Source organism: Dendrobates tinctorius, unplaced genomic scaffold (genome assembly GCF_039654945.1).
Source record: "Dendrobates tinctorius isolate UK_male_01 unplaced genomic scaffold, ASM3965494v1 ptg000028l, whole genome shotgun sequence".
Lineage (NCBI taxonomy): Eukaryota > Metazoa > Chordata > Amphibia > Anura > Dendrobatidae > Dendrobates > Dendrobates tinctorius.
The window spans coordinates 39,189,968-39,212,409 of NW_027361696.1; the positions used below are offsets into that span (position 1 = coordinate 39,189,968).

A 22,442-nucleotide genomic window follows, 5' to 3' on the forward strand; every position below is an offset into this window, starting at 1 on the left:
ACATCCAAAGCAACACGTAAGGGGAGCTCTATGATTAGACTGCCGAGGGCTCAGACATTGTTATTACACAGGGGTCCCCTTCTGTCTTTGTTCGCCCCTGATAGGATATATATTAATTTTGGAAAATCTCTTTAAGGGGATTATGTGAGTAAATAAATACATATATGGCTCCCCCCTCACGGTGGCGGTCTCTGACTTAGCAGGAATCCCGCTTGGTCTGGGAGATCACCCCAAATCTGACAGATTTCCGGACAATGTGTGAGAACCATAAATATCCACATGTGCATCCATCTGGAGGAGATATCTACATGACAGAATCCTTTGAATTTCTGTGATATAGCAGGTTAAAGTCGGAGTGGGTGCAGCCATTTATCTCTGGAGGGTTAATGATTCATCGGTGGGTAAAGGCCTTATTAATATTATGTTATGATACTGACGACGGGGGAAGAGACACGGATCGGACCGCTCGTGCCCAGACACGGTATGTCTCATCACTTTTTGAGGTCTTTTCAATAACTAGATATTAAAATGAGGCCTGTGGACCTCCAGCTACTGTGAAACTACAACTCACAGGATGCTCTTCTGTCAGGGTATGTTGGGAGTTGTAGTTTTAAAACAGCTGGAGTGGTGGCACAGTGAGCAAATCAATATAAAATGCACTTCATTGATTTGGTAACATTTTCTAGCGCTGACACATTGTAGCAAACCCTCAGCTGTGTCACTAGGCCTAGGTTAGAAAAGGGTTACACCCAGGAGCTGCAAATAGAAAACGTGGAAATGCTGAGGAATCGAGACACAAAATGCATTTCTGGCTCTTCGCCTCTTGTAAAACTACAATTCCCAGCATGCCTACACATTAAGTGTCACATTAATAGATAACTAAAACAGGTGTATAAATAAAGTTTGTTGAATCTTTAGTAGAAAGGCATTGGTGACCTGGGACGGCGAAACATATTTTTAATCCACTATACCGGGCCTGACAGGGTAATTGGCTTTGTTGCCCATAACAACCAGAGATCGGCTTTTATTTTTCCAGAGCAGTTTTAGAAATGAAAGCTGATCTCTGATTGGTTGCTCTGGGCAGTGAGAACAGTGTTGATAACCAAGGCCTTGTGTGTAAAACAAAGCCTAGGCTCCCAATAAATTTTATTGTACAACCTCAGAGAACATGTTTAACCCTTCCTGACCTATATGAGCGCTTCAAAAATATTTTTTTACGTTTATGGAGTAGATCGAAAATTGAATTGGTCCCTTTAGTAAACTTGAACCTACAAACATAACACTGCAGCATATTGTGAACTTGACGATCTCCTATGAAGCCCAACATTAAGTTGGCTTTCACAGAGGATCTTAAATGGTTGATATGGGAATTTTAGGAAGGCCTCCCTCAGCTGCCATGGCAACTGACTGGATGACCCATGGCCATGAGAAATGATGACCACCAATCCTGCTAAAAGTCGCCGTCACACTAGACAGTGTCAATTAAGGGGTACATCGGCCATATTTATACAGCTCCCATTGATAAGGTCCAGAGTGGAGTAAGGACCAAATCGACTTCCTAATGAGTCGTCTTGTTCTCTCCGTATCCTAGATGTCGGAGAAGACTGAATGTCTTCCTAAAGTCCAGTCTTGTAGACCATCCCTGGCAAAGTGGTTGGAAAAGAACCCGGCCGTGCTGCTGCGGTGGCTTCACGATGCCAGTGCCATATCCCAGCAGACTTATTTTAACCTCCTGGAGAAGCGACCAGAGAGCAACCAGGTCATCTCCATGCTGGAAATCATGTTGAAGAACGAGAACAGCTGCCGGACGTTCATCCATGTTCTCCAGCAGGTCCAAGAACATTACAGCCCTGAGCTCCGTACCTGGCTGAGAAACACGTTCCCCATCTACTACAAGCAACCGACTGGCGCCATTGGTAAGTTTACATCCCATAAAATGGCGCAGTCATCCTTTACTCTAAAAAAAGGACCTCGTTATAGAAGGGAAACTTTAGAGGCATGGCCTACTCTATGAACCCCGATTAGAAAAATTCCACCGGCCATGTTTTATAGTGGGTAACATTGCATCATATCTTCTTGCTCCATCACTGGTACTAAAGGAGGTCTCTTGTATTCATATGTACACTTTAAGGGCAAAAGTGGCAAGTTCATGTCCATATTTCATTCCTGAGAATTTTGGTTTTGCTCTTTTCTGTTTTTTTTTTTCATCCAACATAAGGTTCTGGAGATATTAGCACTTTTATCCAGTGCTGACTTTATGGGGCTGGAGTTCATACGGTAATTATGCAGAGGAGCCTGAAGACACTCCCCAGAGGAGCTCCTGAGCCACACCTTCTTTGTAAAGACCATAAAAATTGGCACCAAATATCAAGGCCCATATTTATGGACTAGTGTGGCAGATGAAAAAAAACAACAAAATAGAATACTAGGGAAGCAGAATAAAATAAAGGGGAACTTCACCTCAATTTATTCTTTTAGTGACCACAGTATTGTGTAAAGGGGTATAATTTATAGGCGGCAAATCACAGCTGTTGATCCAATGGACTACCGAGTGTAGCAAAGGAAGGGTCATTATTATAATCGTATTGGACAACCCCCTTAAGTTCCCGTTTTCAACTCTTATTATTACAGATCTTGAAAAACCGATGAAAAAGTCGACCTGGTCAAGAATAAAAAGTGGATTCAAACGTGGAAAGAAATACAACCTGGAGAAAGAAGGTCAGTAACGCTCATCTGTGTACTGCGCACTGATGACTTATAGATACACAAGGCTTAGATACGCACCGCACTGACTGCTAATCATACTTCTGCATCTAGTAGTGGTCTGTATAAAAAACGTACAGACCTAATGTTTCTCACAGCTGAGGGCTTGGTACTATGGTATCCAGTCGCGACAATCCATTGTGAGCTACATTACAAAGATTCATAACTTTGCAATGTTACAACTTTTGCAAAAAGCTGATCACAATGTGTCTCCATGCTGGGACCCCTGTATATCACCTGTAACTTGATGGTAATCCTGACAGTTAGGGTGTGCGCACACGCTGCGGATTCTGCTGCGGTGTACAGTACCATTATTCCCTATGGGAAATGGAAACCGCTGTGCAGATGCTGCGGAATTTTCCGCAGTTTCTAAACCGCAGAAAGAATTGACATGCCAATTCTTTCTGCGGATTCCGCAGTGGTTTACCATCTCCTCCATTGTGGAGATGGTAAAACCGCAGGATAATTCGCAGATAAACCGCAGGTCTTTTGACCTGCGGATTCATCTGCGGATTTTGAAAATCCGCCCGGATCAATCCGCAGCAGATTCCGCAGCATGTGCACACAGCCTAAGTGTTCACTGTGTCTCCAGTGCCCCCACAGACAGAATTCGGTATTACACAGTGCTCATGCAAATCAATAGGCTGTAAGTATAATGTAGTACAGGACAGGTCCTCCAGAGCAAGAGACGTTCTTTGTATCTCCATTTTGGCCAAGAACTGGGGATCCTGATCCCAACTTTAGCAAGTCAGAATCCACTAATAGTGGGTATATGTGTTTGTTTAACTAGACATCACCTTTAATGTAAGGAAACATTTATTAGAATGGTACTGATTAGATATGGAAATGGCACACATGCAGGTTACAATCTACAACTTAGGAGGTCACATTTTTAACACGACTGTCAGGTTTTTAATTGAGTTCATGGACCATAAATTTGATTCACATGTATAACAGTTGTGACATATTCTTCCCTAAAATTATATGGTTTTTGATTGTAGTAACTGGTGTAGACTACTGACTGCTGGTGCTTGCAATTAACAGGATTGGCACCAGCGAAATCAACAAGGACGAGCTGACCCAAGAAGCCTAGAAAGTGACCCCAGCCGCACTGCAAAAAAAATACTAAAAAAAATGGAAATGTTAGGGAATTACACACATGAACAGGAAACACAGAACACACCACAGAGCTGACAATCTACAACGATCCAGCAAAGTCCCCAGCAATATAAGTGTAAAAGGGTGGTCTCTCGCTGAATAATCCCTTTTATGTACGGTAGACTGGTCATTCAACAGTAAGCTGATACAGGATATTTGGGTCCACTGGTAATGAAAAGTAATCTGTTGGGAAATCCGGCAGGTTTTAGTTTTATTTGCAGCACCTCCGCAGGTCATACAAAGTATTACACAATTGCTGGGCTTCTGGCAACTGGTCCACACTGGCATAAAAAAGAAAATGGAGCAGAGGTGCAAATTTTGACTGACACAATCACTGGGGGTCTCAATAGTGTGTCTCTGTCGATAGGTGTTAAATTGTTTCCTTTAGAAGGTAATATACTGTATAGAAATTGGCTTTGTTTTAATAAATAATATAATAATTCATATTTTCTTACACTATATAACACTTACGAAGCCATCAAGGTATATAACTGCTCATTTATTATTATTATTGCACTGTTTATATGACAATATATTAAAAATAAAACTTTTAATTCACTCCAGTCTGTGTTTTTGTTACCGTTGGGGGCTAGGATTTATCGCATCGTGTAGCATTAGTTGGTCAAATTTTGTACCCATCACCTTGCCCACATTCCTAGAAGTTAATGCAAATTTTAAGGCTATCCTTGACTTTCCCACCATTGCAGAACTACAAAGCTCAGCTCATACCTATGTGCTCTGTACCTAACATCACTAATTTTACATAGATTCTCTGTTTATTCCTGCCCATGTAGCTACTACTATACTAGGGATAAGCCAAAAATATCTTTGAAAGTAGAGGTGTGAAAGTTCCTAAGTTATAATAGGAGTAATGTGGAGCCGCCCGACTTTCCTCATTCGGCTCACGTAGCTCCTCTTTGTCACAGATGTGTTATCTGGGTTTGTGTTAGGAGTTCAGGAATTTTACTGCAGGGTAATAAAAAAAAAAAAACTTCAAGAATGTGACAAGAGCCAAGACCTGCACGACATATAATCCAAACTTGCACGATTTTGCAATCTACTTACTGTTTCCATTCGATCAAGATCTCTGCTAGCTGTTATTTATTAGGAGCCTTCAATGTGTAATTTCAGTCCTGCCATATAATGGGCACAGGTGTATGGTTACAGTATAGTTGTCAGAGCGCCTAATAAGTCCATCATCATATGAAAGTCTCAAAAGGAGTTGTCTGGCCTTGGGGTACAAGTTTGCAGTTATTTTTTGTGACTACAGACTTGTGAATCCTCACAGCACACACAGTGTGCGCTGTCAGGATTCTATGGTGCCAACGCCAGGAGCAGGTTTTCATGTGGCTGCAAGTATGCAATTTGCATAATCCCAGCCACATTCAGACTAGACATGTCAAGCCTCACTCAATACAAGTGAGACACGTCTAGTTGGCATGTGACTGCATGCATGCAAATCGCTCCCAGCTGTGGCACTAAAGAATCCTGACAGTGCGCACTGTGCACCACATCCAAACCTTCTGGCTTCCTTGTAAATGCAGCCCTCCTTGACTAGGAGACGTGTGATAGCCTGTAATATAGGCATCGAGAAGTAAGCATTAAAGTTAAAATTCCCTCCTTTCTTGAGAATGGAGAGGATTTTTAATAAAAAGTCAATTGCAAAGTTGCTTGTTTTTACAAGCACTTTGGAATTGTATCTACGTATAATATTGAGAAAATCACTTCAAAGAGGCATATAGACATTAAAGAGTGTATTCCCTTCTGGCTAACGCCATTCAATTCATCTTTGTAGGTGCCATGTAATCTCCTCTGATATTACCGAATTCTGAAAGTGGTGATAAGGAAAAAAAACAAAGAGTGGGAAAGTTAAAAACCAGTAGGTCCAATCCATGTTTTCACCATGGGTGAGGGTTTGGAAGATCCCTAAAATCTAACATAGCCACACACAGGTGTAGTTATGACTTTGGATCACGTATGTTCTTTAGGTGATCTGAGGTTATTCTATTTTTCTCTAGGCCAACCATCCAGTATTCCTGGTGAACGTCCACAGTTAGAATGTATATATAGTTACTTTTGTCCCACAGGTTCAATAAATTGAACTGAATAGATTGTATATTATTTCTATTTTGTTGATTCGCAACTTCCGAGTATTTCTGGCGCAGTGTATCCCTTAGAGAAATAAAGGAGAGGACAACTAAAATTTACACTTGCCATAATAATGCTTCCTTTTCTACATCATGCCCATTCTTCACCCTCTCTACACCTCACATCCCATTTCTACAAGTGGTTGGGGCACAAAAAACTTTCCAAATGATGAAGTTCCAATAGTAGTTCCAGAGTTGTCAAGTATGGTGAAAGTAAGCCAACCATATTCCCACCAGATATTGGTGGAAGGTCTAGAGGTCACTAAAGACATTGGACCCCTAGTCTCATTGGTGTCCGTTGACTAAAATTTAATTTCATTGGTTAGTTCAAGTCTTGACGTTTGATCATAGATATTGTTTAGGTGATATCCCATAAATATATATATTTTTTCCTGTAGGAGAGCCATCCAGTGCACCAAGTGAACATCAACAGTTGGAAGGTAAGTTAACTCCAAGCTGAGATTGCATAACCAAAAAATCCTAAAATTTAATTTCAGAAAATATATAATTTTTATTTGTTCTATAAAAACAAGTTAAATGGATATTTGAGAATTTGGAGACCATGACTTCATTGGAAGATACAAGGGGTTATCAAGGAAAGGGATGCGAGAAACACGTGACTGCAGGATCAGACTACACAGGCTTTGTTTGTAGTCTGTTGCCATAGAAACTTAAAGATCTTCATAGTAGCTGTATACATAAAATGGTTAAAGGCTTTTAATTAAGTCTTCGTGCAAGATTGCTTTTCTTAGTATAGAGAAATAAGTGATGGTGACAAAAGTGCCGAAAGCCTTTCGTGATTATAGCCTCAGCAAGGAAATACAATATTGGCATTTGGCATAGGCTGTGATTGCTGCTGGACAAAGACTTGAGAATATAGTCATCAGGCAGAGGCTTTACTTCTTGCTAAACAATGATCTGAGAATATATAGTCATTGGGCACAGGCTATACTTCTTGCTGAGCACTGAAAATATAGTCATTGGGTAAAGGATATACTTCTTGCTAAGCAATGACTTGAGAACATAGTTATTGGGCAGAATCTATATTTATTGCTAAGCAAAGACTTGTGAATATCATCATTGGGTACGTGAGAACATTTGTGTGTATTTGGGGCGTGAACTTTTAAGCAAATAATTACAATGTAAAATTGATTCCTTAAAAATGGGTCCAGGTTTATTTGCTATTTTTTTCATTCTTCATTTGCCTCCCAGGAATCTGCAACTTTGTAAATAGTTTCCATTAAAAATATCTCTTATTACGTTGTTGTAGAGTCTGTGCTCCTCCTATACTTAGCAGGCTGTGCTGCTGCTTCAGACACAGATCTGACCGAACACTTCTCCCCAAGGTTTTAGATGTCTCTGCTTTCTCAATCACTACTTTTATTGTAAAGTTGGCCCTACATATTAGATCAATATTCGCAAAGCCACCTAATTTGGGTGGGACCTGCCTATCATCCCATGTGTTCAGTGGTGCTTGAATTATTATTATTATTATTTATTGTTATAGCGCCATTTATTCCATGGCGCTTTACATGTGAGGAGGGGTATACATAAAAACAAGTACAATAATCTTAAACAATACAAGTCATAACTGGTACAGGAGGAGAGAGGACCCTGCCCGCGAGGGCTCACAATCTTCAAGGGATGGGTGATAATACAGTAGGCGAGGGTAGAGCTGAATTCTTCACAAACACTAGATGTTGTGAAAGAACAGTTGATTTATGCTTACTAAATATAAGAGACTATCAGAAGGGCCAAAGAATTATGTTCCTCCGCCACTACATAGTGTACGGAGCTGTGCTGTTTTGGCTCTGTACATCCAACTGGCACTGACGCTATTAACAGCTGATCGGCGGTGATGTCTGGTGTCGGACCCTCACTTTTTCTGTAGTATTGCATCTCCGCTTCACTGCTTTCTTTGTAGCGGAGCTTCAATACCAGATGTAACCTATGGACAGGTGCAGGTGTGACAGTTTTTTTTTTTGAGAAACCAACCATGTTTCCCTTGTTTTGGACAAACCTTTTAAAACTGATCTATTCTGTTTTTCAGATGCTTTGCAGGATCACATGCAGTCTCAACTAAAACAAAATGTTAAGATCCAAGGAAAACTGGAAACCTCCCATTGCTGGTGTGAAGTGTTCGAAATCCGATACACTGAACTTTTTATAACAGATGAAGATCCATCCAGGCTACAGGGTCAACACGAGTATCTGGTCCTGGCCAATCGGCGAGCACGCATGTATGAGCACAACAAGCATCAGAAAATCAATCTCATCGACATCTTCTCCCCACTAGAACCAACCGCGCAAGGACCAAATGTCGTGTTAATGACGGGAATAGCTGGAATTGGGAAGACCTATGCTATGCAAAGAATTATGCATGAGTGGGCCATCGGGAAGGCTTTCAACAATGTCTCATGTGCTATTAATTTTGCTTTCAGAGAGATAAACCTGTTGGAGGAGCCCATTAGCCTTGTTGAGCTCATAAAACAGAAGCATGCCCACCTGCAGAATATAATGGAGCCCCTATGCAGCAATCCGCATAGATTGTTGGTTCTTCTAGATGGTTTGGATGAATTTAAACACTCTATAAGTCAAGGAAACAGGGTGCATAGCTGCAAGGATCCAGCACCCATCAAGGATTTGGTCTACAGTCTTTTGAGTGGGTCATTATTGCAAGGTGCGCATATTGTGGTGACCAGCAGACCCCGACCATCCCTTCCTCTAGATACTTTTGACCGTAAAGTGGTCATCCTTGGATTTGAGGAAAAACAAGTCAGAGATTTCTGTTTTAGGTTCTTCCGAGAAAAGACGCCATCTGAAGAAGTGTTGAATTATATTATGAAGAACGATAGTTTGTCAGGTTTATCCTTCATTCCACTGTATTGTTTTATCATCTGTACGGCATTGAGTCCCTTTTTCCAGGAAAAGATGGAAAAGTCATGCCTTGAGAAGCCACCAGAGACCATGACTGAAGTCTACAGGAGTTATCTGTGTACTATTATGCATCTCAGAGATGATACTCCAAAAGCTGATAATGAACCCATTGTCCTCTGCAGTCAACCTGTGCTATCGAAAATGAAGGACAGTCTTTATCAACTTGGCGAGTTAGCTTATATTTCTTTGCTAAAAAGCAAAACCTTATTCACTTCTGATGACCTACGAAGATTTGGGTTTGACCCTACTCTTCTACCAGATAGCTTCATTCATCGAATATTTGTCAACGTTGAAGGACAAAATACCAAGGAGATGTTTGCCTTCTTCCATATGACCATTCAAGAATTTTTTGCAGCCCTCTACTGTGTGGCTTCTATAAGTTCCTCTGCAGAGGAGCTACTACAATGCCTGAATCTCTGGTGTTTTGGAATATTTCCTGAAGATCCAGTCCAAAGTAAGCTCCTAGCCACCACTACGAAACTTATGACTGCAAAGCAATGTGAGAATCTACAAATGTTCTCTCGCTTCATCATGGGCCTTATCTCGTTTAGGATAGAGGGTAAATTACGTGGATTAGTGGATAGATTCACCTCTGACATCCTGGATCCCCTAACCAATTGGTTTAAAGGAAAAATTACATGTGAAGTAAACCAGAGGCTCCTCAACCTTCTCCACTGTTTGAGAGAACTAAGACAAGAAGCCGTGGTGAAAGTGGTGGCCCCTGAAATTGATGAAGTTGACCTCTTCAAGGTTATACTTAACCCTGCAGACTGTGCTACTCTAAGCTACATCCTACAACACTCTACTTGTAAGCTAAAGACTATGAACCTCGGTTACACAAACATTGGCATTCAAGGACTAAGAAGACTGAAACCGCTTCTCCATCGATGCCAAACCTTATAGTGAGTAATTTTTTTTTTTTTTTTTTTTTTTTAATTTTTATGATATTGATGGCAAAATGCTACACTACCAAAAAATATGAGTAATAGGGCCAAAATTTGGTCTCAAGTGAAGACACGTATTGACCTATGCGGAACGTTTCATAAAGAAGTAATCTGGTTCTCCATTTGGCCGTTTCTCTTTTGGTGGCTGCATTGTCAATTTCCAAGAATCGTGGACTACATGACTTGGGAGATCAGCCACACAACTGAGGCCGTACTATTATGCAGTTTTAGCACCTTGTCAGTACAGAGCAAGGCTCTGGTTGACAACATGAGATGCCTTGTGTAGAAGCAATATTTTCCGAGAAGCAGTAGACACAGCCGACTACAATACTACTATGTAAGGACCTTCTCCAAACAGTGCTGTCTACAGATCAGTTACATGATCTCTACCAGTTGGACACAGTCTTACAGGATTGGCCCTATAGTCTTCTTTCTGATGGAATTATAGTGCACCCCAAAAAAAAAGGAGACCAGGAACTACAACGTGCAATGAAGAGCTGGCGTTGATGTCTGGTAAGGTGTTTTAGAACCTGGTAGCCCAGAGTACGTGTGTGTAGATCAGTTTTGTTCTGGAATATTATTGTGTCTGATACAGTTACCTGCATATAGTCAAAGAAACTTCTGACATGTGCATATTAAATGACCTTTCTACACCTAGAAACACCCTTTTGTGCACACTATTATGTCAAACAATCATCTCAGTAGGTCACATCCACAGTTACTGTATCGTGAGAAGGTTATGACACCCCAACATGACTAATAGATATAACAAAAAGGTAGCAATGGTCCTGAATCGGGAACAAAAATCACGATAACAAGACTATGACGAAGAAAAATCACAGAAAAGGATTGTGCAGCTGTACAGGGGCACTAGAAAAAAATGGGGCTTCTATCGGCACCCTAGGTCTAGCAGGCGTCATCCTACAATCTATACAGTACATAGGAGATCTGGATTAAAATATACAAAAATTCAGTTCCCAATTTCTTCAGCTTGTTCAGATTGTAGGCAGGAATATTTATAAGAGGAGATAGAGTTAGAAAGTCTGCGTGTTATCGGCTATTGCAAGGGCGAACGTTATCAATATCTAAACTCAACAACATGGAATAAACATGATCCCAACAATAAAAGTCTGGTCAAAGTACATGAATCAGTCTTAACTTTCTTATCTAAATTTGAGAAAATGTGCATCTTTGAATTTAAAGAGATTCCAATCTGAAAATTACAATTGGCAAGAGTTAAAAGTAGGTATTTAGGAATATAACTATTTTAATATTGTCCCCTATCTACAAGAATATAACTACTATAATACTGCTCCTATGTACAAGAATATAACTACTATAATACTGCCCCTATGTACAAGAATATAACTACTATAATACTGCCCCTATGTACAAGAATATAACTACTATTATACTGCCCCTATGTACAAGAATATAACTACTATTATACTGCCCCTATGTACAAGAATATAACTACTATAATACTGCTCCTATGTACAAGAATATAACTACTATAATACTGCCCCTATGTACAAGAATATAACTACTATAATACTGCCCCTATGTACAAGAATATAACTACTATAATACTGCCCCTATGTACAAGAATATAACTACTATAATACTGCCCCTATGTACAAGAATATAGCTACTATAATACTGCCCCTATGTACAAGAATATAACTACTATAATACTGCCCTATGTAGAATATAACTACCATAATACTGCCCCACGTAGAAGAATACAACTACTATAATACTGCCCCATGTACAATAATATAACAGCTACTGTAACACTGCTCCTATGTACAAGAATATAACTACTACTAGATGGTGGGCCGATTCTAACGCATCGGGTATTCTAGAATATGTATGTAGTATATTTATGAAGATTTAATAATAATGCAATAATGCACCCCCCAGTCCTGATATGAACGGTACCCCTCACCCCCCAATCCTGATATGCATGGTCCCCTCACCCCCCTTTGCTGGTATGCATGGTCCCCTCACCCCCCTTTGCTGGTATGTATGGTCACCCTCACCCCCCTTTCCTGGTATGCATGGTCCCCTCGCCCCCCTATCCTCTTGTATGCATGGTCCCCTTCACCCCTAGGAAACTGCACACATAAAAAAAAAAAAAAAAAAAAAAAAAACAAAAACCACAACATTTATACTCACCCATCATTCCTGTAGTCCAACGCTGTCCCGTTCTGCTGGAGGCTGGGAGAGGAGTGTGGCACTGGCGCCGGAGTACGCGCATGCCCATACCGCGCTGTCCGGCACCATTTTCCTGAAGACAAACTGCAAATGTGTCAGGAAAATGGCGCCAGATAACGCTATGCGCATGCGCGATTCTCACGCGCACTCCTGCCCTCGCATCTTCCGGTCCCAGTAAGACTTAGCGCGAAGGAACGAAGATGACGTCACTCTCGCGAGAGCGCAACGTCATCAACGGTCTTTGGCGCAAAGCCTTACTGGGACCGGAAGATGCCGGGGGCGTGGTGAGAGGATGGAACGAGTCCGGGGGCCATCGGAAGGGGAGTATATCACTATTTTTTATTTTAATCCTATTTTTTACAGATTTATGGTACCCAGGGTCCGGAGGAGTCTCCTCTCCTCCGGACCCTGGCTACCATCCGCACATTAGGCTGCGACCAATCAGCGACGCGGGATTTCCGTTACAGACAGACAGAATTAGACGATTATATATATAGATAATACTGCACCTATGTACAAGAATATAACTACAATACTGCTCCTATGTACAAGAATATAACTACTATAATACTGCCCCATGTAGAATATAACTACTATAATACTGCCCCACGTAGAAGAATATAACTACTGTAATACTGCCCCTATGTACAAGAATATAACTACTATAATACTGCCCCCTATGTACAAGAATATAACTACAATACTGCTCCTATGTACAAGAATATAACTACTATAATACTGCCCCATGTAGAATATAACTACTATAATACTGCCCCACGTAGGAGAATATAACTACTGTAATACTGCCCCTATGTACAAGAATATAACTACTATAATACTGCCCCCTATGTACAAGAATATAACTATTATAATACTGCTCCTATGTACAAGAATATAACTACTATAATACTGCTCCCTATGTACAAGAATATAACTACTCTAATACTGCCCCCTATGTACAAGAATATAACTACTATAATGCTGCCCCTATGTACAAGAATATAACTACTATAATGCTGCCCCTATGTACAAGAATATAACTACTATAATACTGCCCCTATGTACAAGAATATAACTACTATAATGCTGCCCCTATGTACAAGAATATAACTACTATAATGCTGCCCCTATGTACAAGAATATAACTACTATAATACTCAGTGGCGGATTAAGTGGACTATGGGCCCGGGGCTGTTCATAAAACCTGGGCCCCTGTACCCCCCTTCCCACCTGAGCGCTGCGGTCCCCGTGCGGGAATTGACAGCCGTACGGACCGCAGCACTTGGTTTGCTGCGGGTCCATACGGAAAACCCGCCACCATTCCACCATGTGAAGCCCCCACTCATCCCCCCTTCATCCTGTGAAGCCCCCACTCACCCCCTTCATCCTGTACAACCCCAGTCACCCCCCCGTCATCATATACAGCCCCCAGTCACCCCCCCGTCATCATATACAGCCCCCAGTCACCCCCCCGTCATCATATACAGCCCCCAGTCACCCCCCCGTCATCATATACAGGCCCCAGTCACCCCCCCGTCATCATATACAGGCCCCAGTCACCCCCCCGTCATCATATACAGGCCCCAGTCACCCCCCCGTCATCATATACAGGCCCCAGTCACCCCCCCTTCATCATATACAGGCCCCAGTCACCCCCCCTTCATCATATACAGGCCCCAGTCACCCCCCCTTCATCATATACAGCCCCCAGTCACCCCCCTTCATCATATACAGCCCCCAGTCACCCCCCGTCATCATATACAGGCCCCAGTCACCCCCCCGTCATCATATACAGGCCCCAGTCACCCCCCCTTCATTGTGTACAGCCCCCACTCACCCCCTCCCCCATTTAATTCATTTTATAAATAAAAAAAAATAAAAAAGTTCCCCATACTTACCTCACAGCCGGCTCGCTCCCCAGCAGCGCCTCTGCTTGCAGCATCCTCCGGGACATGTCGGCGCGTGCACGATGACGTCATCGCGCACGCCCGACATCTGACCCGGAAGTACAGTCGGAGGGAGCCGGAGCTGAGCAGCCGTCAAGGTGACGGCCGTGCACAGCTCCCGGCCCCTCATAGAATGTGACGCGGGCGGCTGTCTGCTGCCGGCGGCGTCACAGGCAGCACAGGGCACGGCCGGCCCTGTACAGGTGCTGGGGGAGCGGTCCGGGTGGCATTTGCCTCTCTGCCACCCGGCCCAGCCCGCCCCTGCCCCTGGGCCCCCAAAAAACCTTGGGCCCGGGGCGACCGCCCCATCCGCCCCTATTAGGATCCGCCATTGCTAATACTGCCTCTATGTACAAGAATATAACTACTAAAATACTGCCCCTATGTACAGGAAAAAAACTACTATAATACTGCCCCTATGTACAAGACTATAACTACTATAATACTGCCCCCATGTACAAGAACATAACTACTATAATACTGCTCCCTATGTACAAGAATATAACCACAAAAATACTGCCCCCTATGAACAAGAATATAACTACTCTAATACTGCCCCCTATGTACAAGACTATAACTACTATAATACTGCCCTTATGTACAAGAATATAACTACTATAATACTGCCGCCTATGTAGAAGAATATAACTACTATAATACTCTCTGAAATATACAACAGTCTAGCTACTCCTTATCTACAGGAAGATGATATTTTCATATATTTGTTCATCCCATAGTTGAAGAGTCCATTGTAGAATCATAGAATCATAGAATGGTAGAGTTGGAAGGGACCTCCTGGGCCATCTGGTCCAACCCCCTGCTCAAAGCAGGATTCGCTAAATCATCCCAGTTAGATGTCTGTCCAGCCTCTGTTTGAAGACTTCCATTGAAGGGGAACTCACCACTTCTCGTGGCAGCCTGTTCCACTCATTGATCACTCTGTCAAAAAGTTTTTTCTAATATCTAATCTGTGTCTCCTCCCATTCAGCTTCATCCCATTGCTTCTAGTCTTTCCTTGTGCAAATGAGAATAAAGTTGATCCTTCTACAATGTGACAGCCCTTTAGATATTTGTAGACAGCTATTAAGTCTCCTCTCAGTCTTCTCTTTTGCAAACTAAACATTCCCAAATCCTGCAACCTTTCCTCATAAGACAGGGTTTGCAGACCGGTCACCATTCTGGTCGCTCTTTTCTGAACTTGCTCCAGTTTGTTGATGTCTTTTTTAAAATGTGGTGCCCAAAATTGGACACAATATTCCAGATGAGGTCTGACCAAAGAGGAGTAGAGGGAAATAATTACTTCACGTGATCTAGACTGTATGCTTCTGTTAATACATCCTAGAATTGCATTTGCCTTTTTTGCTGCTGCATCACACTGTTGACTCATTCAGTCTGTGATCTATTAGTATACCCAAGTCTTTTTCACATGTGCTGTCACTTAGCCCTATTCCTCCCATTCTATATATGCTTTTTTCATTTTTATTGCCCAGATGTAGTACTTTGCATTTCTCCCTGTTAAAAACCATTCTGTTAGTTGCTGCCCACTTCTCCAGTTTATTTAAATCTTTATGAATCCTCTCTCTCTCTTCTCTAGTATTGGCTATCCCTCCTAGCTTTGTGTCATCAGCAAATTTAATCAGTTTACCCTCAATTCCTTCATCTAAATCGTTGATAAAGATGTTGAACAATACAGGGCCCAGGACAGAGCCCTGTGGTACCCCACTTGAGACATTCTTCCAACTGGATGTGCAGCCATTTACGACCACTCTTTGGGTCCGATCACTAAGCCAGTTATGAATCCACCTAACAGTTGCCTTGTCCATTCCATACTTAGTCATTTTTTCAATAAGGATTGTATGAGAGACTTTGTCAAATGCTTTGCTGAAGTCAAGATATACTATATCTACAGCATTTCCTTGATCCACCCAATCAGTAATACCGTCATAGAAGGAAATTAAATTAGTCTGACATGACTTATTAGTTACAAACCCATGCTGACTCTGTTTAATCACTTCATTCATAGGCCGGTTTCACATTAGCGCATTTTCAGCGCGCGCACGGCCGGGGGTAGCTCCGCCCCCGAGCCGGCTCTCTGCCCGGGGTGCCCGCCCCTTCCTTGTAGCGCCGCCTCCTAGCGCACAGCGGCACCTGCGATCGGCGCACCCTATCTTTAGCATAGGGTGCGCCGATCGTGCGCAGGCCGTACGCTAGTTGCGCTTTGACCTGCGCTGCGCACTTTTGACGGTGCGCCGTGCGCGCCAAAATCGAACTTTTCGGATTTTGGCGCGCACGGCGCACCGTCATAAGTGCGCAGCGCAGGTCAAAGCGCAACTAGCGCACGACCTGCGCACGATCGGCGCACCCTATGCTAAAGATAGGGTGCGCCGATCGCAGGCGCCGCCGTCCGCTAGGAGGCGGCGCTACAGGCAAGGGGCGGGCACGCCGGGCAGAGAGCCGGATCGGGGGCGGAGCTACCCCCGGCCGTGCGTGCGCATAAAATGCGCTAATGTGAAACCAGCCTTATCCAGGTATTGACATACATGTTGTTTAATAATTTGTTCAAAGATCTTTCCTGGTATAGAAGTCAGACTCACCGGCCTATAGTTGCCTGGGTCCACCTTCTTCCCCTTTTTGAAGATAGGAACAACATTTGCTCTTCTCCAGTCTTCTGGCACTTCTCCTGTTCTCCAAGAATTTTCAAAGATTATGGAGAGGGGTTCAAAAATTTCTTCTGCTATCTCCTTCAGTACTCTGGGGTGTAATTCATCTGGACCTGGAGACTTGAATTCATTTAGGTTAGCTAAGTGTTTCCTCACTATCTTTCTGTTTATAGATATCCTGGATTCTTCTATTCCCTTAATAGGACAGTGAATAACAGTTGATGTTACATTTCCTTTCTGAGAGAAAACAGATGCAAAATAGGAATTTAAAAGTTCAGCCTTCTCAACATCCTGTCTTACCATTTCATCATTTTCATCCTGTAAAAATCCTATAGCATCTTTGACTTTTCTTTTACTTTTGACATATCCCCAAAATCCTTTATTATTGCTTTTGACATCTCTTGCAAGCCTCAATTCATTTTCAGCTTTAGATAATCTGATTTGTGCCCTGCAGGTTCTGCAGACAGCATTATATTCTTCTTTAGATATGCCTCCCTCTTTCCATTTTATAAACATTTTTTTCTTCCTTTTTAGCATGTGCTTAAGTTCTGTGTTCATCCATCCTGGTTTCATTAAATGCTTCCTATTCTTCCCTCTTTTCGGAATTGTTAACAACTGTGCTTTGAGAATTTCATTTTTCAAGATTTCCCATCCTTCCTGGACATTTTTGTCTTTAAGGATATCCAGCCATTGGATCCCTCCAATTCTCTTTCTGAATCCCTTAAAATCTGCCTTTCTGAAATCTAACCTTGACGTCTGAGTCTTCACAGGTCTTCCGCCTCTAGTTATCCAAAATTCTAAAATAGCATTGTGTCTCAATGATACTATAACAATGGATACCATTAATGTTTTTCTTTGATTTAAGCTTACGCTATAACTCACTGGACAAAGAAGCAGCAGCAATAGAGGCCGATGTGCTCAAATCTCCAATGTGCCAAGTAAAAAGTCTCCTGTAAGTTTTAATCAAATAATGTTTATTTTAGATGATATGTTACAAATTAAATGTGCGCTAACGTGATAAGGAAAGTATAAACTTATAATGTTCTAAACTCCAACTCTGAACCAAATCAAACCATGTAAAGATAGTTTTCTGAATTGGCCCATTTTGTTTAAATGGTTACATCTTGTTACAGCATGTGTGGTAACAGCATCGGATCAGAAGGCATCCAGTGTCTCTGGGAAGCATTAAGTCATAACCAGACTCTGGAAGAGCTTTATGTGGACATTACCGGTATTACAGACAGTGGCCTGGACAATTTGCTGCCTTGCCTTGCAAACAACAAAACTCTGCGACTGTTAACGTAAGTAAAACTATAATACTGCCACCTATGTACAAGAATATAACTACTATAATACTGCTCCTATGTACAAGAATATAACTACTATAATACTGCTCCCTATGTACAAGAATATACTGTAACTATTATAATACTGCCACCTCTGTAGATGAATATAACTACTATAATACTGCCCCTATGTACAAGAATATAACTACTATAATACTGCGTCCATGTACAAGAATATATCTACTATAATACTGCCCCTATGTACAAGAATATAACTACTATAATACTGCCCCTATGTACAAGAATATAACTACTATAATACTGCTCCCTATGTACAAGAATATACTGTAACTATTATAATACTGCCGCCTCTGTAGATGAATAAGTACTATAATACTGCCCCATATGTACAAGAATATAACTATAATACTGCGTCCATGTACAAGAATATATCTACTATAATACTGCTCCTATGTACAAAGTTGTGGATAATTATCTCTGTCCTGCTCAGTATTGTAGGTAACAAGCTTAGCGACAGAGGGAAGGAAGTTTTGCTGGAGCTGCAGGGACGTTTGCCCGGCCTGAAGATTCTCAGCAGCTTTATGGGTGATATGGGGCTGCTGCAGGCCTACTTGGACTGGGTGCAGGAACTAAAGGATAACTCACAGCAAATGGAGTCAGTGAAAAATGTTGATGCCTTACGTAATATATTGTCAGAGCTCCAGAAGGAGGATCCTAGAGAGAAGCCCATCGCACTCAGGGAAAGAGCGGCACAGTTGGAGAGGGAGATTCACCAGATTCTGCAGTCATCCTCGGAAACTGGGAGATAAGGAATAGAGGTTCTAGATGATCCAGTAATCCAGAACACTAAACCGCTGAAAACTGCTATACTGTGAACCACATTACCTAATAAAGGGGCGACTGTACACCCTTCAGTATTTTCCAAATTTTTTGTATAATTTTGACCTAAAGCTACATCAGATTTTTTACACAAGCCCTAAAAAGTAGATACATGGAACCAAAGAAAATAAGGGAGATGAAAATTATTAGACTGAGTTATTTTTTTTTTTTTTTTTTTTTTTTTTACACAAGGAGATGTATCTAATATCACATGTCCATCAATGGGAAAAGTATGTGAAACTTTAAAACTGGCGGATTTAAAGGAGAAATTAGAATCTGGTAGAGGTCTATTAAAGTCTGAGCTTCACAGCACAAGTTTGTGGAAGTATAGCATGGCACGAAAAAGGAGATTTCTGAGGATTTTAGAAGAGTTTTTGATGTCCAGGAGACGAGAAAATATTACAAATGCATCTCTAAAGAGTTTGACTCCATCAATCCACCATCAGACAGACAAATGGAGGACATTCAAGACCAGTATTATCCTCCCCAAGACTGGATGACCCACAAAGTTCTCTCCAAGAGCAAGGAGTATACTAATTTACAAAGTTACAAAGGAACCCAAGGTCACCTCTAAGCAACAAAAGGCCTATCTCATATTCGCAAATGTTCATGAGCTCACCATCAATGAGGTGCAAGGAGAAAGCTGCTGTTCTACAAAAATAAAATTGCTGGCCACCACCTGCAGTTTACTAATGATCACTTGTACAAGCCAGAAGGCAATTCAACGATGTTTTCTGGACGTATGAGACCAAAAATAAAGCTCTGACTCACCAAACACTGAGAGCAAAGGTTCACATACTTTTGTCACTCACTAAGGCTGGTTTCACATTAGCGCTTTTTAAGCGCACGCACGGCCGGGGGTAGCTCCGCCCCCGAGCCGGCTCTCTGCCCGGCGTGCCCGCCCCTTGCTTGTAGCGCCGCCTCCTAGCGTACAGCGGTGCCTGCAATCGGCGCACCCTATCTTTAGCATAGGGTGCGCAGATCGTGCGCAGGCCGTGCGCTAGTTGCGCTTTGACCTGCGCTGCGCACTTTTGACGGTGCGCCAAAATCCGAAAAGTTTGATTTTGGCGCGCACGGCGCACCGTCAAAAGTGCGCAGCGCAGGTCAAAGCGCAACTAGCGCACGGCCTGCGCACGATCTGCGCACCCTATGCTAAAGATAGGGTGCACCGATCGCAGGCGCCGCTGTGCGCTAGGAGGCGGCGCTACAAGCAAGGGGCGGGCACGCCGGGCAGAGAGCCGGCTCGGGGGCGGAGCTACCCCCGGCCGTGCGTGCGAATAAAAAGCGCTAATGTGAAACCAGCCTAACATGCGATCTTGGATTATTTTCCTCCTTTTACAAAATTACAAAGGTTCATTTGGTTCTTCATCTTCTTTTTGGACTTATGAGAAAATCTAAAGTAGTTTTAGATCCAATTTCTGCAGGAAGATGAAAAATTCGAAAGGGTTCACAAACTTTTAAGTACCGCTGTATGTAAATATATATTGAGTGGGGATCACTACTGATCAGCTAATCGAAGTGGCAGCGACACAGCAGAAATAGAACAGCGCCGTACACCGTGTAGTGGCCGTGAATGGTACTGCAAGCGCTTCCTTATATTTGGTGCTGTCCCCCCCCGCAGGTTATTGATAATAGTATTACATGTAATATAGCCTTGCAGTAATTGAATTTTTACCTAAAGTATTATCATTCCCCCATCAGAATTTATCATTTTCATATTATGAAGCCGTAAAGAACAAATGGATAAAATGTAATCTAAGGATGAAGACGATGCTTGTGTATATAGATAAAATAAAGATAATTATAGAGGTTATTACCTGGAAATATACAATTTTGATCATTACTGTTTATGACTTGTGGTTACCGGCCACTGCTGCAGTTTATCAGGGGTGGCTGAGCATGCGCAGATCTTACAGATCACACAGCATTGACGCTGGCCGGGGCTGCAGGATTGTGACGCTAGTTCCTCATCTGGCCAATTCTCCTCCGTAGCTGCCTCATATATGCAGTGCACCATTCAACCTAATGGCGTAATAATACCAAAGATAAATTGGGAAGGTCGAAGATGTTGGAACAACCTCTTTAAATTAAAGGGGTTGTCCAGGGGGTGATTTCTTTTTAAAGTGGTGAAAACTGATAAAAAAAAAAAAAAAAAAAAAAGATATACACATCAGCGATCCCTGACTCTGCACCATCCTTGAAGAAGGAGACTGCACACAGCGCCACCTAGAGGAGAAAAGAAGAGAAAAACAGTGAAAGCTCATAGTACAGCCATGGGCACAGGGTGCGGTGAGGGAAACATTCCACATTGTTACAGGTGTGCAACACGGCTCATATTATATATAAAGCCGGGGCCTGCTGACATGACCTCATTAACCCTTCACTACATATGGCGTCGGCTCTCTGACTCTCACGCCGAGGCTGAGTCATGCAGCCATCATGTGCCTCTAACAGCCGCAGACGGAGCTCTTTCCGCAACTGTCAATGTCTGACAGCAGGATCTAACATGCAGCGTCAGGGAGCGGTTTATTTAACGCTCCCATCAGGGGGAAGGTGACGCACAAGTCTCGCACCTCAATACCCGGCACTGCCGCCGGCACTCGGACCGGAGCGTTCAGCTGCATGTATTTCTAGGCAGCCACACAGTCCGTTCCCGAGTGTCAGCGGCAGTGCTGGGTATTAAGATGCGAGACTCGTGCGTATCAGTATAACGGTGCTGACCTGACAGCGTCTGTAGGTTACCGTGCACAATCCTGCTGACAGGTTCCCTTTAAATAAAAAAGAACCTAGACAAGTTTGGTGTCTATGAACTCGTAATGACCTGGGGAATCAGAACTGCAGGTCAGTGTTACCATAAAACGGACATGGTAAATTAACCCAAAAGTAAATGTGGAATTGCACTTTCTTTGCAATTTCACACTTGGAATGTTTTTTCCAGGTCATCAGTACATTATACGGCAAAATCAATGGTGTCGCTCAAAAGTGCAACTCGTCCCGCAAAAACAAAGCCTTCATACGGCCATAATGGTGGAAAAAATAAAATAGTCATGGAAAGTAGGGGAGAAAAAAAAAAAAATGGTAATTGACTTTAGCAGCTGCAGAAGATATATATATATATTACATAAAGGCATGCGTAAAAAAAGGAATAAAAAGTTCTCACCACAAAATAAAATGCTGAGAAGCTGAGACAATAGACCAGTGAGTGAAGGGTTAAGCTGTGCCCTACATGTCACATGACCCCCACATTACTCTCCTCTGAGAACTATGAACAGTTAGTTCTCCCGCGGAGGAACACCCACCTCCAGTCTACCATTCTGCGTGCTGCGTCCCTCCCGCGCAGTGATCTGTGAGGCGCAGAGCGGCGCGCGGGGCGGTGTTGCAGCAGGAAGATGGACAATCGTGCGGAGCCGCGGGACAGGTGGGGCGGGGAGTGCAGGGCCCGGGTGTATGATCACCGCAGTGCGGGTGTAACGGCTCCAGAGCC

The 22,442-nt window shown here is 42.6% G+C and overlaps 2 protein-coding genes and 1 long non-coding RNA gene across 3 annotated transcripts in view; 2 read left to right on the forward strand and 1 right to left on the reverse strand.

Moving 5' to 3' along the window:
• On the forward strand, positions 1-18,984 carry LOC141085303 (protein NLRC3-like). Its single transcript, XM_073570583.1, has 8 exons — positions 1-481; positions 1,592-1,916; positions 2,632-2,718; positions 6,467-6,508; positions 8,119-9,907; positions 17,638-17,724; positions 17,906-18,073; positions 18,570-18,984. The coding sequence occupies exons 2-8, from the start codon at positions 1,592-1,594 to the stop codon at positions 18,886-18,888; spliced, it is 2,817 nt and encodes a 938-aa protein (XP_073426684.1). The 5' UTR covers positions 1-481; the 3' UTR covers positions 18,889-18,984.
• On the reverse strand, positions 18,760-22,392 carry LOC141085305 (uncharacterized). Its single transcript, XR_012231267.1, has 3 exons — positions 22,258-22,392; positions 20,776-21,184; positions 18,760-18,877 (listed from the first exon to the last, which is right to left on the reverse strand). It is a non-coding gene; the product is annotated as an uncharacterized lncRNA (long non-coding RNA).
• Positions 22,247-22,442, forward strand: part of LOC141085304 (uncharacterized) — a 26,503-nt gene continuing 26,307 nt past the window's right edge. The window contains exon 1 of the mRNA XM_073570584.1: positions 22,247-22,376. Coding sequence (XP_073426685.1) covers positions 22,348-22,376 — 29 coding nt within the window. The 5' untranslated portion in view covers positions 22,247-22,347. The remainder of the gene's footprint in view (positions 22,377-22,442) is intronic.

Bases quoted from the DNA above. Each gene is read 5' to 3' on its own strand.
- LOC141085303 (XM_073570583.1), top strand. From the start codon at position 1,592: ATGTCGGAGAAGACTGAATGTCTTCCTAAAGTCCAGTCTTGTAGACCA. The intron at 17,725-17,905 runs GTAAGTTTTAAT...ATCTTGTTACAG, and splicing joins TGCCAAGTAAAAAGTCTCCT to CATGTGTGGTAACAGCATCG. The intron at 18,074-18,569 runs GTAAGTAAAACT...TGTCCTGCTCAG, and splicing joins AAAACTCTGCGACTGTTAAC to TATTGTAGGTAACAAGCTTA.